General features: G+C 47.9%; 1 protein-coding gene across 1 annotated transcript in view; it reads left to right on the forward strand.

The window, feature by feature from the left end:
* Nucleotides 1–3491: 3491 nt before the first annotated feature.
* Nucleotides 3492–16899, forward strand: part of IGFBP3 (insulin like growth factor binding protein 3) — a 29660-nt gene continuing 16252 nt past the window's right edge. The window contains exons 1-2 of the mRNA XM_044294370.1: nucleotides 3492–3707; nucleotides 3795–4198. Of these exons, the coding sequence (XP_044150305.1) occupies nucleotides 3844–4198 (355 nt within the window). The 5' untranslated portion in view covers nucleotides 3492–3707; nucleotides 3795–3843. The remainder of the gene's footprint in view (nucleotides 3708–3794; nucleotides 4199–16899) is intronic.

Here is a 16899-nt window from a genome sequence, read left to right on the forward strand (position 1 = left end):
GTTTTCCATAGTTCAGCAAGGGACAGTTATGGTATATTCCAAATCAAGCTGTTAGAAAGAAATTGCCCCAATCATGGTTATAGATAGATCAGAGAGATTATGATAGATAGATAGATAGATAGATAGATAGATAGATAGATAGATAGATAGATAAATAGGACCCCCGCCAATCTGAAATTGATGCCCTTACTAGAGATAGGTCATGAATTGTTATTTTATGGAGAACCTCTTTAAGGGCACATTCAGCACTAAGGACTTGTGTACACCTATAAAAATGGCAGTTTTATGTCCCTTTTGTTTGAGTTGGTCTTTAGAGCATCAGTTATGCTCGGTTACAGTCCACTAAGTATGTATGTGCTATTTTGGGCTTATGAACAAGTCCCGTTTTCAGGACTCTTGGGGCTGGTTTCACATTTAGCCCTCTGCATGGGTTTCCATTGAAGGGATATATCTGAATAGCTACAAATGCTATACAGCAGTGATGGCTAACCTTGGCACTCCAGCTGTGGTGAAACTACGACTCCCAGCATGCTCCATGTATTTCTATAGAGTTCTGAGAGCAACCAAGCAAGGGGGGCATCTTGGGAGTTGTAGTTTTACCACAGCTGGAGTGCCAAGGTTAGCCATCACATATACAGTATGCTGTGATGGGTCAAACGAAGCTCAAAGAATTCATCTTTGGACTCCATTTGACCATTTCCGTTTGTTTCTGGCTTTTCCTCCAGACAGAACACTAGAACACTATGGTAAACCGCTGTTGTGTCCACAAATAAGCAGAACACAGACAGAAAGCAGGTCAGAGTCCAAAGATGAATCCTTTGATCTTCGGTCCACCCATTAAAGTGAAGGTACCCATTGCGGTATATAAGTGTATATAGTTTTCAGGTGTATAGCCCTGACGACAAGCCCTGCAGAAGATTAAAACATGATGTGAACCCAGCCTTATTCTGTCAAAAATAATGGATACGCGATGAAATGGATCAGTGGAATACGGATATGACGGGAATATGTTCTGTTTACATCCGTCATTCATTTGGGATATTCCCATCTTAGACAATGGGGGCATATCGCTAGGATAGGTGCGGATCCCACCGCTGGGACCCTCACCTATATCAAGAATGGAGCGGGGAGCGCTGTGGCTGGAGAACCCACATTTCCCAGGGTCCGTCCCCCACCAAGCGCTAATCCCTGCCTCTCTCATAGAAGTGAATGGGAGCGTGCCGTGCATGCGTGGCCCATGCTACCATTTATTTCTATGGGGCAGACAGAAATAGCTGAGCCAGCGCTCGGCTATTTTCGGCAGCCCCACAGAAATGAATGGAGTGGCTGTGCATGCGCAGTGCGCTCTCCTTCACTTTCAGGGCTTCATTCTCGATATAGGTACGAGGTCCCAGCGGTGGGACCCGCACCTATAAGACAATGGAGGCATATCCTAGCGATATGCCCCTATTGTCTGAGATGAAACTATTTTCCCCCAATTTTATTGCTCTGACAGATCAGAAGAACAGAAGGCTCAACACAGATGTGAACAAGCCCTTACATTCATCCTGTTACTGTTGTAAATAGGTTAATTTTCATACATCAGTCGACTCTAGACCAAACACTTGGTGTCACTACCACATATATATAATGGATAGGGTGACTTTCAGTAATAAAATTAGGAAGGAAAGTACTTGCATTTCTAATGGTGGGAGGATGAATCACCTGTTTCTAATGGTGGGAGGATGAATCACCATACGCCTGACCAGGTCCGTGTAGAAGAAGGGAATAGAGTTCATTGACAATACCTGCACAGTGCTGGGTGGAGAGCCCAGAACTTTTACCCATTGGGACATCTTTTATTAAAGTGTGCTCTCTATCTCAGAAGACTTTGCAGTGTATAATCTGTAGCAGTCCTGCCCACAGTAGCAGGTTTTAGTGACTGACGCTATAGGAGATATTATATTTTTGTGTGTAAAGGGGCGGACGGTAACCTAAAGTGGCCCCATTTTGTAGGCAGGTCCAAATTAACAGAAGGCAGGGTCAACATTACCCTAGTGCAAAACACCATCCTAGCAGAACCAAATGTGTAGCACAATATAATGCCCCAAAAGCTGGCCCTCTGTGGTGGCCATCAATAGCTACCATCTTCTGTCCTCCTCCTCCAGTTGTCTATGGTGCTGGGGGCTTAGAAGGTGAGGTGCTGGCCATAGCAGTTGAATTCAGGAGGACATGTGTGGTCACTGGCTGGGTACATGAGTACCTCATTCTCACAGTGTTAATTACCGCTGAGGACTTGGGTGGCCCCCTGGGGAATTGTCCCACTGGGAAATTTCCCTGTATGGTCTATGGCCAATCCACCCCTGTGTGTGTAGAATGTAGGATTATTTTCTGTCCGCAAAAAAAAAACCCGGATCCATTAAAAATGGATAGCGCTTGGATGGCTTCCATGTGCATTGTTTTTCCACACTTCTACACGTGAACAGGCTGTCTCAGTTTGTCTCCACTGACAGCCCAGAGAAGCTCACACATTCAGCATGGACGAGAATCCTGGATTTTATCCAACAAAATGTGGATATATAACAAAGCAAGATATTTCTAATACGGGGGTGATCAATACAATAACGAGTTATCTGCTGTCACAGCCTTCAAAAAATACATTTTAGTATAAATGCCATATTTATGGAGTCCCAGAACCTTTTCATGAGACACCTACAAGCAGAGGTGTAAAGCTCCTGGGCCCTTATACAAACTACATAACTAATATAAACAATACTGGTTCCTTCATATGTGGGGGCCAAGGTGCAACCACTATCTGTGCACCCGTTGTAGCTGCGCCCCTGCATTTATTGTGGTGGGCAATGCCAAGTACATTCTGTTGCTTACTGACTACATTCTAACTGGAAATACTGACGGTGCCCGTCACGACTTTTGTGGTCTGGCGAGCTGGTGGACATGAGGCGCAAATCACAACCGGATTTGACACATTACGACCTATTCATCCTATAAGCGCTTTCTCATCCTGTGGCCACATATTTACATTCTAACTGGGCAGGTGGACACCTAGGTGGGGCACCAGAATTGCTTGGTGCTAGTGAATGAGCCCCATTAGTTGTAGTGTTCTTGCTGCTATGGCTTTCTAAATACCTGGGGGCCATTTTCTGGATTGGTTCCTACACAGCAGCCGCTGTCACCCTGTGGGACTCCCCCTGCCATACACAGCCACTTCAGTTCTAGCTCTTCCTGAGAAATCCCATAACCTAACGCCTGCACTTTCCAACTAAATATGTGCTCAAACAAAAGGAGCCAGTGCCCCCCTCTCCTCCGACGCATTAATGGGTGTTCTCTGAGGTGCACTTGAACACAAATCAGATTCAGAGACTCCCCTTCTCCTCCCCCTCTTCACTACACCGAAGGCTGAATTGCGCATTGCTGGCTCTCCTCGCTGGCCGGACGTTATGTACTATTCATATGCCGGGGCGTGTCTGGGGCTCACTCTCTATATAGCCACAACTTGAATGAGAGAACAGATGGGAACCAGAACCTGGTGAGGGGCAAGTAGCAGGCCTAGAGCGGTATACAGCAGGGGTAAAGTGTAGGTTCTGTACCCTGAGTGGGGCGGATACCAGTGGAACTTCTCGGACTCCAGAGGTGTACGGGACTCATCACGTGACTCCCGAGACTCTGAGAAGAGGCAACATGTGCATGTGACGGAGCGCTGCAGCCAGGTGAGTACCTGCCGCCCGCGCTGACTGACTTGTGGGGCAGCCTGTAGACATGTGCTGCTTCTAACCCTCTCGTCTCTGTCCCCGCAGCTCCTGTGTCTGAGGCTTTCCCTACACAAGTTGCCTTCACCTCTGCACTATGTTCTCCAGCCTATACGTGCTGTATGTGGCGGCGCTGGCGCTGCGGCTGAGCCGGCTGGCGGCGGCGGTGGGACCGGTAGTCCAATGCGAACCGTGTGATTCGAAAGCCCTGGAGCAGTGCAAGCCCCTGAGTCCTGACTGTGCCGAGCCCGTCCAAGAGCCGCTGTGCGGCTGCTGCTGGACCTGTGCCCTGGGCGAGGGCAGCCAGTGCGGGGTGTACAGCCAGAAGTGCGGCTCGGGGCTCCACTGTAGACCCGGACCTGAAGAGCCCAAACCGCTGCACGCGCTGCTCATGGGGCGGGGAGTGTGCGTCAATGTCACGGCCGGGAGGGACCGGAGCCGCGCGCTGCAAGGTGAGTGTGTGCTCCAGGTGAGGAGCCGGGCTGCTACGTCACTCACATGGGATTCGCAGTATGACACCCTTCTAACTAGATTCATGGGACTTCTTGAGGCATGCAGTTCTTATTTGTAATTTTTTAATTTATTATGGTCGTTTCATAAGTCATTTTTTAAATATTTTTAAGTATATTTTTAAAATATTCTTTTCAGAGTTTTTAGTTAAGGTTTTATTTTTCAACCCCTAAGTGACTTATTAATTTTTTTTTTTTTTTTTTTTCCCCCCATCCTTCCCAGAGATCCATATGGCTTGTTTTTTGCAGGGCAAGTTGTAGTTCTTAATGGCATTATTTTTGGGTAGATATAATTTACCCTGCTGATATGGGCGCCGGACCATTTCATTCTCTGATTCTCTCCTTTGCCCTGCGTTGAATCGCGCAGGGCAAAGGCTTTTTCTGGAGATCCGGTGACATATCGGCCTCTCCATGGGTAAAGCTAGGCACAGGCTTCCACCTAGCAGTGAGCCCGCTGACTTCACTGGCACAAATGGGCAGGCTTTAGCGCTGCTCTAGCCTGTAAACCGGGAACATTGCTAGGAGGAAGCCTCTGCCTAGCAGTGTAAAAATGTAGGACAAGGGAGCGCATCGTGCAGTGTCCCAGGGGGTCAGTAGTGTATGCTGGGCTTTGTAGTGCAGATCGACTCACTAACCTGGGATCCACTGTCGTCTTCAATTGGGGCAAATACTGGAACAGGCAGGTATTTAACAGTTCGTGACGCCAGTGTCAATTAAACGGTGACACGCCGTGTATGGTATTGTAGAAGAATGAAGCAAGCATAGGATAGCCAACAAAAACTGGAACATTTACTGAATATCAGTGAATACAGCTGGTTCTTGGGAGTACAGAATGGCCGGTCTTAGCAAGGCATTATACAGAGTGTTGATTACAGGAGATGCAGTACAGGCGGCTTGCTCACTATTCCTGACTGGTCCTGCTACTTGTGACTTTCTCTCCAAGGTCTAATGCCCTTTATCTGGCGTACCCTTGAAGCTGTCCTTATCTAGTACCTCCTCTGTTATCTTGAGTACCTCTTGCTTTATCTGATCGGCTTCTGTGGTATTCTGTGTCTTCAGGCTGATTAGCTATGCCCTTCTGACTTCTATGCATGGACTCAGGAGGGAATCCTCTCTGCACTGAGTCTGGAAACTTCTCACTTCCTGAGCTAGGCCCTAGCCTATTTATACTGAACTGGGGGCTCCCTCTGCTGGCTGTGATAAGGATTGCCGGTAACCGGCCTGACTGGCTTAAAGGGAACTACACACTCAAATCTAGCAGTGTCGGGTAGCCTACCCGTATGCTGCACACCCCCAGACTTTAACGTGAGTAAGGCCTCGTACTCACACACATGCCTGAACCAACATAAGCTGATGCATAATTTAAACATTACATTATAAATATAATAAACAACTATTTCACATAAAAATATAACATTTGCAATAAATGACGCAAGAAAAAGGGGCGTCTTCTTTCTTCTTAGGCACGGCCGCTGACCTGGCACAGCGGACTTAAGGTGAACCAGGTTAGTCTATTTTTCTTGACTGAGGTATAATAAGGAACTACACAGGGTTTCCCCGTGGGTGTAGAACAGGCAAGGGCTCACGTGGAGGAGTCCATTCTTGCGCACAAACATCAAGCAGGCTATTTCCGATAGTAACTGTTCGGGAGGAGACACCACCAGCATAGTCAAAGTCTCTTAAATGGACTGGCGGACGTCCCCTGGTCATCCGGGTGGACCTTCTCAACACAGGGGTTTCCTCTTCCCTTAGCACCGAGGTAGAAGAGGGAGTAGCAACAGGAGGATCTCCATCCGTGAGACCTTGGTCAGGAACAACGGGAACAACAGGAACAACAGGATCCACTGGAGGGGGAACTGGATCCGGGGCATCTTGAACCGGCTCTTCTGGAAGTAAAGGTACAGTGGGTGCCGGAGCGGGCACCAACAAGTTCAACCATGGTGTCAGAAGCCAATGCATGGGATCGGCGTCATACCTTAGATTTCGGACAGCCTGCATAGGATCCTCGGGCTGTATCGATGACTCTGACACAGGGGGTTCAGATATAGAACTCTCGGCACTGGGTCCTGGTGTCAGGCAGAGCTTTAACCGGTTTCGGTGTACAATTTGGGATCCCCTGCCCTCCCGGGTGATCTCATAAGTGTGAGTTCCAACATTTGGGATTGCAGTGACAACATAAGGACTTTGCTCCCATTTACTGTCCAGTTTACTGGTACGGCGGTTATTTTTTAACCATACCACAGCCCCTATTGTCAAGGGTTCTGCATGGGCTGCTTGGTCATAGTCTCTCTGCTGCCGGTCTCTAGCATAGTCCATACGTTCCTGAACAATAGCTTGGGCCGTATTCAATCGCCTTTGGTGTTCAGCAACCCAGTCGGTATTAGGGAATGGGTTGATGCAATCAGGTACGAGTACATCCAAGGAGTGGTCAGCAGGCAATAATCCTTGGCGCCCAAACATCAGATAAAAGGGGGTATACCCGGTGGAACAGTGTATGGTATGATTGTATGTGAACATGAGCTGTGGCAACAGATTAGGCCAATCTCCCCTGGTTTCAGGAGGCACGGTCCTCAGCATCTCTATCAAGGTCTGATTCATTTTTTCACATAATCCATTACCTTGCGGATGGTAGGCCGTCGTCCGGATCTTCTTACAGTTGTGCAGGCGGCACAGTTCATGGAACAGATGGGACTCAAAAGCAGGACCTTGATCGGTGAGGATCTTCTCTGGACAACCGTAGGGCAGGAGGAAGTGTTTCCAGAACAGTTCGGCTGTAGTCTTGGCCGTCTGGTCTCTCACAGGCACCGCTACAACAAACTTAGTGAAATGGTCAATAATAGTCATAGCGTACACATACCCTGAGCGACTAGGCTCCAGTTTCACATGGTCGATGGCGACAAGTTCAAGAGGACGAGTACTTACAATGGGTCTCAGTGGTGCCCTCTGATCATGGTGTTCACCTCGTTTCAAGGCACAGGCTACACACTCCCGACACCACTTCTCCATGTCTTCTCTCATGCCCACCCAGTAAAACCGCTGGCGGATATTTGCCTCAGTCTTTTGGACCCCAAAGTGACCGGATTGATTGTGGTACATCTCCAACACCATACCTGCATCTCGTCGGGGTATGAGAATTTGATGCACTCTTTCGTTGGACACTGGGTCTAGGCTTCTCCGTAGCAGCAGGCCCTTTTGTATGAAGAGTTGATGGCGCTGTCTCCACAGTTTGATGAGCTCAGGATCTGTACTCTTACGCCGAATCCTCTCAGGGGTTCTGCCACTGGTAATGAAGTCCAGCAATTCACCCAGCACTCTACTTTCAGACTAGTTTCACCCACCTTTCTTCTTTGAGTTCCGGCCTACTGGAGGGTGAAGGAACTGCAGCGCTGTTACTGGTAGCCCGAGCCTGATCCTGTTGAGCAAATTTATGGTAGAAGGCCGGCATTTCTACATCTTCCCAGGCATCTCGCACATCATCAGGAGCTGTCTCTGTGGGAAGTCTGGATAAAGCATCAGCATTGTCATTAGTACGTCCAGCACGATATTTTACAGAGAAATCATAGTTGGCGAGGCGAGAGGCCCATCTTTGCTCCAAAGCCCCCAATTTAGCTGTATTTAGATGTGCCAGAGGGTTATTATCAGTGAATGCAATGAATGGGGTAGCGGCTAGATAATCTTTGAATTTTTCCGTCACTGCCCACACTAATGCCAGGAACTCTAGTTTGAAGGAACTATAATTCTGGTCATTTTTCTCAGCTCCTTTCAGGGAGCGGCTTGCATAAGCTATCACTCTTTCTTTTCCCTCTTGAATCTGGGCTAACACAGCCCCCAGGCCTCGTTTGCTAGCATCAGTATACAGATGGAAGGGCTTGCTGTAATCTGGATAACCTAACACGGGAGGCTCGGTCAGTTTCTTTTTTAACAACTGGAACGCGATCTCTCTCTCTCTTCATTCCACTCAATGAGCACTGGAGTTCTAGGACTTTTCTTGGGCTGCCCCCTCAAGAGTTCCTGGATAGGACCGGCTATTTGAGCAAAATGGGGGATGAAACGTCTATAGTAGCCGGCAAAACCAAGGAAACCCCTCACCTCTTTGACGGTAGTGGGGACCGGCCAGTTACGGACAGCCGCTAACTTATCAGGGTCAGGTTGTACGCCCTCTCCGCTTACCACATGCCCCAGGTATTTTACCGCAGGTTTGAGCAAGTGGCATTTAGATGGCTTTACCTTCAGGCCATATTTGACAAGGATTTCAAAGACCTCTGCTAGGTGTTTCAGGTGGTCTTCATATGTTTTTGAGTACACAATGACGTCATCTAGATACAGCAGCACTGTTTCGAAGTTTTTGTGACCCAAACACCGCTCCATTAGTCTCTGGAAAGTTCCTGGGGCATTACATAACCCGAACGGCATACAATTAAATTCAAACAGGCCCATGGGAGTGGTGAAAGCAGTCTTTTCCCTATCTGCCGGGGCCATGGGTACTTGCCAGTAGCCACTGGTCAAGTCCAATGTGGAGAAATAGGCAGCGGAGCCCAGAGCAGTTAGTGACTCTTCAATGCGGGGCAGTGGGTACGCGTCTTTGTGGGTTATTTGGTTAATCTTCCTATAGTCCACGCAGAAACGGATACCACCATCCTTCTTCTTTACAAGGACCAGGGGTGCCGCCCACGGGCTACGACTGTCCCGGATTACATTAGAGTCTTTCATCTCTTGGATCATTTCTTTTACAGTCTGATATGAAGTAGGCGGTAAGGGTCGGTATCTCTCCTTGATAGGAGGATGAGAGCCAGTAGGTATGGTGTGTTGTATGGCACTAACCTCTCCATAATCAGCAGCATGTTTACTGAAGGCCTGGTGGTGCTCTTTGACAAGCCGTAGTATCCCTTCTTGTTGATGTTGGGGGGTAGTCTCGTCCCCGACATGTAGCTCTTCCCACCAGGGTACTTGTGACTGAGGCACCGGCGGACATCCGCTGACTGCAGCTGGCGGCTTTTCTGTCACTGGAAGACGGATGATGTCTTGGAAGAACACCTGAGAAAGCTGGGCAACAGGGTAATGCTTAGTAAGCGCAACAGGATGGTCACTCAGGTTAATCAGACGGACAGGTACTTTACCTTGGGAGACATTCACCAGGCACTTGGCAGCTCTCACATAAGGGTAGTTCTCCATCTGGATAGGTTCCACCAGGGCTGGATAATCTTGGCCTTGGACTCCCAGGACAGCACGACACCATAAGAGAGTTTGGGAATTAGGAGGCAGTCACAGGCTTATTATCACGAATCTTGGCAGTACAAATTTCTCCTTTCCCGTTAGCAAACCTCTGCTGGGCACTTAACACAGTGATAGTCTTTTGAATCACCCTCTTGGATGCAGAGGAAGCGGTGGGCAGAGTCTGGTGTAATACGGCAAGTATTTCAGCATAACAGTTTTTGAAGACATTGGTGCCTAGAATGACAGGATGTCCTCCTCTGTCGCCGGCCTGTACTACTATCACCCCCTGTTGAGGCAAGGTTACTTCTCCCACCTGCAGGGTGGGTTCCCAGTATCCATGGATCTTTACCGGTTTGCCATTGCTGGCGATAATCTCTACCCAGGATTCAGGCGGCTGGGTCAATTGATTGGTGTCCCAGAATCTTTCAAAGGCGGGCAGCTGAATAGTAGTGACCTGAGACCCAGTATCTAATAGGGCTTCAAAGGGGACCCCGTTAATCTCCACATTGATTTTAGGATGGGATCCTACATACCGTGGCATCCAATTTGGATCTTTTGGACCTAGTGTTCTACCTCCCGAGGGGTGGTCCTCAGCCTCAGGGGTTGCCCGTTTAACTGCCAGCAAGTGGATTCTGTGTGTCCCATCTTTTTGCAGTATGTACACACGGGCCGCTGGCGACCCCTATTGCGCCTCCCAGGATCCCTGGGGTGAGTCTCTTGGTATGGAGGTGGGAACGGCTTAGAGGGTGACAGGAACTCTTCTTCTGACATCATAGGTTTTTCCCATTCCTCCATTTTTCTGCACACTCTCTCTAGGCTTTTAGTGAGGTGATTTACTTGCTCTGTCAGCAGGGCGATAGTATCGGTAGCTGTAGCTTGAACAGCTTGACCGGCCTCGGCTCGATTAATGATAAACGGTTTTGACCTGCAGGCTGATAACTCAGGTGGGGTGCTCAACTCTGTAGATACTGCTGACCCCAGAATTTTTATAGCCAGTTCTTTAAAGTCCAGAAAGGTACTGTTAGGGTGTTGGGCGGACAGCATCTTTAATTGGGTCCTTATTTGCTCACTAGACACTCCGGTAATAAATTGTTCCCTCAGGGTCTGATCCTGGTTATCAGCTTCCTTGGGATCTATCTGGATTACAGCCCCCAAAGCCTCCTGAAGTGATAGGGCATAGTCACGGAGGGACTCACCGGACTTCTGTTTCTTGCCAAAGAAGTGCATCTTTATCTCTGAGGCAGTCCTCGTTTCAAAAGTGGCCCTGAGGCGGGTGAATATCTGCCCCAGAGTACTCCTTTCAGCAGCAGGCCAGGATAATACCTCTCTGCGGGCAGCCCCCTCCAGTTGCGCTAGCAAGATTTCCATTTGCTGATCGGCATTTATGGGGTATAGTTTGAATAATGCCAGCAACTTTTCTTTAAAGTCTTAGGGTATGGACCTCTCCGTTATAGCGGGGAAACCATGGGGCCCCAAAGTAGTAAGGCATGGTAAAGGGCATCATGCTGGGGGCTATAGGATGATTAGGAGCCGCAAGCTCTCCCGGGTCCGGCCGCTCGGCAACTCCCGGATCTGACATGTTAACTTATTACAAGGTGGCCGCTGGTGACTAAAGGGGCCGGAACAATCCCCTTCCCTCCGGATACAAGTTCTTACCGGTTTCGCCGGGTGTGCGCAGGCCAAATCTCGTGAGACTCCGGACGTCCTGTGTACGCGGTGACGTTGCTGACGCAGGAAAAGCAGGGCCGCGGCGGTGTGATGATGAAGAGGGGCGGGATTCTCTGTGTCTTTGAAGGGATCCGCCCACGGAGGTCCTCAGCAGCGCGGGAAACTTTACTCCAGGCGGCCGGTGGCCATCTTGATCACGATTCCCTGACAGCAAGCAGGGTGTTGCAAAGTCCAATAAATCACAGTCCACAAATACGATTTTCTCTCTGGGGGTAGCGCAACACAGTACAGCGTCTCTGATTCCTCCCAGGCACAATTTCAATCCACCGGCTTGGAAATAAAGGGTACAGTCCTCGCAATACGGTGGTGGAATAGTTAAAGCACACAGTTCACACTTCTCTGCACTGTCGAAGTATGCGGATCCTGTTCGTGACGCCAAAAAGAGCGATGCAGTGTCCCAGGGGGTCAGTAGTGTATGCTGGGCTTTGTAGTGCAGATCGACTCACTAACCTGGGATCCACTGTCGTCTTCAATTGGGGCAAATACTGGAACAGGCAGGTATTTAACAGTTCGTGACGCCAGTGTCAATTAAACGGTGACACGCCATGTATGGTATTGTAGAAGAATGAAGCAAGCATAGGATAGCCAACAAAAACTGGAACATTTACTGAATATCAGTGAATACAGCTGGTTCTTGGGAGTACAGAATGGCCGGTCTTAGCAAGGCATTATACAGAGTGTTGATTACAGGAGATGCAGTACAGGCGGCTTGCTCACTATTCCTGACTGGTCCTGCTACATGTGACTTTCTCTCCAAGGTCTAATGCCCTTTATCTGGCGTACCCTTGAAGCTGTCCTTATCTAGTACCTCCTCTGTTATCTTGAGTACCTCTTGCTTTATCTGATCGGCTTCTGTGGTATTCTGTGTCTTCAGGCTGATTAGCTATGCCCTTCTGACTTCTATGCATGGACTCAGGAGGGAATCCTCTCTGCACTGAGTCTGGAAACTTCTCACTTCCTGAGCTAGGCCCTAGCCTATTTATACTGAACTGGGGGCTCCCTCTGCTGGCTGTGATAAGGATTGCCGGTAACCGGCCTGACTGGCTTAAAGGGAACTACACACTCAAATCTAGCAGTGTCGGGTAGCCTACCCGTATGCTGCAATCGGAGCATGAAATGTTTCGATGCTCATATCAAAGGGCCTGTCTGGGTGAAAACGGGGATATGTCCGGCTTCAGATCAGAACCCGGAACACCCCCTTTAACTCAGCTTTTATTGGGCGATAGGGAAAAAAACAGCAATACCACTGCTGAGTTTATAACTTTTGCAGATTTACTCTCTAGGTCAGTATGATTAGTGATGCCAATTATGTATAGATTTTTCTCTTATGGACATGTGGAGGCTTGATTTTATGTGGGATGACTTGTAATTTTAGTTGCCGTCATTATGGGGTACATAAGTCCTTATTTTTTATTGCTTCTATAATACGCTGTACTGCTTATGCAATACAGAGTATTATGCTGTCTGTACTATACTGACAATCACCAGTAGGCTGCACCAGAGAGGCATGGCCTGATACGTATATGCTGCAGACAGGCCTGGGGCCTTCATCTTATTCACGGGGTGCCAATGGAAGACAGAGGGAGCCCTTCCCACTAAACCACTTGGATGCCACAGTCACTTTTGACTGTGGCATCGACGGAGTTGTGATAGCCGTGCCCCCACACTCTGCTGCACGGGAGACCCATGCAGCGATTAGACTAAGGGCTCATTTAGACGACCATATATTTGTGTCCACATCTGTTCCGTAATTTTGTGGAATAGATGTGGACCCATTCATTTCAATGGTGCCGCAAAAGACGCGGACAGAACAGTGTGCGGTCCGCCTCCATACTTCCTTTCTGCGGCCCCGCAAAAACAATAGAGCATGTTCTTCTCTGCAATTGCATACTAGAATAGAATAGGCATTTCTATCATAGGGCTGAATGCACACAGCCCATATCTGTGTTTTGTGGATCCGCAATTTGCAAAACAGATACGGTTGTCTGAATGAGCCCTAAGTGGACATAATGTGGCGGCAGCCTAGCTTAAGGCCTCTTAGTGACTACTTTTAAAAAGTCATATTGGTGTTCACTATGGGGTTAAACAGAACCTTTAATGGGTCCAGACATTATAAACGAAGTATCAGGATACGTAGGGCATAATGCAGGGATTTAACTGCACTTACTATTTTTCCTGGGCGCCGCTCAGTTTGCTCGCTGTGGCCCACATTGTATTCTCCCGCCTGGTATGCTAATACTGAGCATCAGAACAATGAAGAGGAAAACTGAGTCTTTCTCCATGGAAGTCTCCTTCTCCCTGGCTGTAGCGCTGTTCAAGCGCAGCAGAGAGCGTCACAGCCAGGGAGGAGAATGTGTGTTTTTTTTCTCCATGGCTGTGACGCTCTCTGCTGCGCTTGAACAGCGCTACAGCCAGGGAGAAGGAGACTTCCACGGAGAAAGACTCAGTTCTCCTCCTCATTGTTCCGATGCTAAAATTAGCATACCAGGCGGGAGAATACAACGTGGGCCACAGCGGGCGAACTGAACGGCGCCCCAAAAAAATAGTAAGTGCAGTTAGATCCCTGCATATCCTGATACTTAGTTTATAAAGTCTGGACCCATGAAAGGTTCTGTTTAAATGCTGTGGCCAGATGTTAGCTGTACACCAATAAGGAAATATGAAACACTATGGTTTTTTTTTACCTCTGGAATGCAGCATGCACTGGTTTTTTTTTTTTTTTTTTTTTTTTTGGGAGTTTTTAAAGGAATTTTTCCATAGGATTCCTTGTAGGGCAAAAAATCCATAACGTGTCTGTGTAATAAAATAAGCCACAGAAAAGGTTTTACAGAAAATGCCACACAACATTTATGAAGTAAGCCTTGGGCTGTGTTCAGTCACACCACAAAATACACTGCCTATTTTGCCTGTTATATGCAGCAATGGGAATTGCATACCGTGCCACGTATTTTTACGCCACGGTTTTCAAAGACTCAATACAGAAGTGATATGTCCCTTCCTTGAAGCATTTTAGAAGCTGATTTTTCCTAAATACATAGCGAATACTGCTGTTTGCCATTTGGCTCATGACTTCCAGATACAGCTGAAAATGCTGCTGGGGGGAAAAAAAAGAATACACCAAAAAAGAGCCTGGCAATTAGTCTGTGTGAATATAGAGCTCTTATGGGTCCTGCTTACCGTAACCCACTTATGAAAAGGTGTTCACGTTCTGTATACTATTAGTATAGGTCAGTTACTATTTTACGTGTGTGTGTGTGTGCGCGCGTGTGGTGTTTTTTTTTTTTTTTTTGACCAGAGCGCCAATTGTATCCTGAGGTGAACCTGTCAGTCCTCTGCCTGGAGCGCTCTCTTGACATACACTGCCTCCTTAGAAACGGTGCAATATATGTAGGTATACTCAAGGCCACTCTCACACAGTCAGTATTTGGTCTGTGTTTTATATCAGTATTTGTAAGCCAGGCTTGGGAGAGCAACCTACTGAGAAAGTATAATGAAAAGATTTATGCCTCAACAGGGTTTTGGACCCACTCCTGGTTTGCTTACTAAGGCCTCTTTCAGACATCCATGATTATGTCTGTGACAAGATGGTCAGTGTTTCATCTGTGAAGAGTCTGTTCCGGATGTCCCCCCCCCCCCCCTCTCTGTTTGTCTACTGTAGTTCATGTGCACTGCTAGGCTGAAAGAGCATCTCCTACAAATGGTCAATGAAAACCACTGACAAAACACAGATATTGTCTGTATTCTGTCAGTGGTTTTCATGGATCCCCCAGACTTCAGTCGGTGTCCTTGTTTCGCACCACAGACTATAGTGCATGTCCATGCTGTTTTTTCCACTGACCCACTAATACATGTGATTGAAAACGCGACCATGTGAAAGAGGCCTAAGGGCTCATGCACATGGGCGTTTCATATTGCAGCCTGCAAACAGAGGGTCTGCAATATGCAGGCACTGGCCATGTGCACCCCACATCACGGATGCAAACCCATTCACGTGAATGGGTCCATGGTGCGGAACGGAAGCACTCTCCATTCCTCCGCTCCGCCAAAAATTAGAACATGTTCAGCTTATTTTTTTTTTTTTGCCTTGTGGACTGATCACGAACCCATTCAAGTTGACTGGTCTAGATCCATCAGCGGAATCCGCACGGATGTTGCCAGTGCATTGGGGACTTCAAATTGCGGTCCCTAATGCATGGTACGGCCAACCAACGGCCATGTGCATGAGCCTTTATACTGAATTTGAAAGCGTTCTTATTCTCATTAAGGCTACTTTCACAAGGTCAATAGTTGGTCAGTGTTTTGTATCAGTATTTGGAAGACAAACGCCTTTACATGCGGACCCAGGTTTTAGACACTGGTCTTAATAAGGCCCTGCGCTGTCGGTGGATCCACAAAGTTATGTAGAGGCGCCGGCCTCTACATAACTTTGGAGAATCCACTGCCGCTTCTAAATCCAGATTTAGACCATTTTCTGCCGGCTCATGCTTTTTCCCCAACCACACAACGCTCCCTTTGTTAAACCTGGTGTGAGTTGGGGGGGAAAGTTGCAGGTTGTGGTGCAAAGAACCTTGGTGCTGCAATCTGTGCCAGAAATATGCTTAATATAGACATATTTCTATTAGTAAATAACCCCCCTGGTGGGGGGGGGGTGTTGGACCAGCCAATGGCACGGAGGGATGGGGGACAAGCCTCGCGGGTGACACTAGGGAGGCTCGTCCCCGCCTGCCATTGGCTGCTACCCCCTCCGACACAGGATGTTTTCATCGGTGTGCAGGGAGAAGTCCATTGAAGGTAGGCCACTGCTCAGAATGTAATCTTTGACCGTTCAGGCTGGCTGAAAACAATGAATATGCGGAGGATACACTGAGCAGTCATTTGTAATGTATAGCAAAGTCTGCACTTCTTAATTTTAACTAATGCTGGCAACTCTTACTATTTTAGAGATAGATATAGACATGCATACATACATACATACATACATACATACATAAATGTCCCATTTTTGGAATAATATATGCCAATCTTCTAAGCAAGTCACAGTATTTTGTCAACTGGGTAACATTAATTTTGAAGCCTTTTGTGAATGTATGGCAGGCAAAGGGGTTGTCCAGGTTCAAAGCTGAACCCGGACATAACCTTATTTTAACCCAGGCAGCCCCACTGAGTCTAGCATCGGAGCATCTCTTGCTCCGATGCGCTCCCTTGCCCTGCGCTAGATTGTCTTCAATAACACACTGCCGGGCGGAAACTTTTTTTTTTTTTTTTTTTTTTTTTTTTTTTTTTTTTTTTTTTTTTTTTTACTGGCTAGGGCAGCGCTAAATCCTGCCCATCAGTGACATCACTGGGCTTCCTGGCAGCCCCATGGAGAGCCCCGGTATGTCACCAGACCTCCAAAAAATGCCTTTGCCCTGCGCAATTTAGCACAGGGCAAAGGAGACCATTGGAGCATGAACTGCTCCGATGCTCAACTCAGGGGGGCTGCCGGAGTGAAAATGGAGGTATGTTCAGGTTCAGCACTGAACCCGGACAACCCCTTTAACTCCTTACCAACTGCACCTTGTAAATTTAAATGGCAGTTTGGAGAAGGACCCTCTGCAAAACTGCCACATATTTTAGTCTTCCTTCCACATCAATCGCAAGGTTTAAGGGACAGACATGGCTGTATTGGTCCATTTGCTGACACAGAGCACTCAGACCGTTGG

The sequence above is a fragment of the Bufo gargarizans genome, chromosome 5 (assembly GCF_014858855.1).
Source record: "Bufo gargarizans isolate SCDJY-AF-19 chromosome 5, ASM1485885v1, whole genome shotgun sequence".
NCBI lineage: Eukaryota > Metazoa > Chordata > Amphibia > Anura > Bufonidae > Bufo > Bufo gargarizans.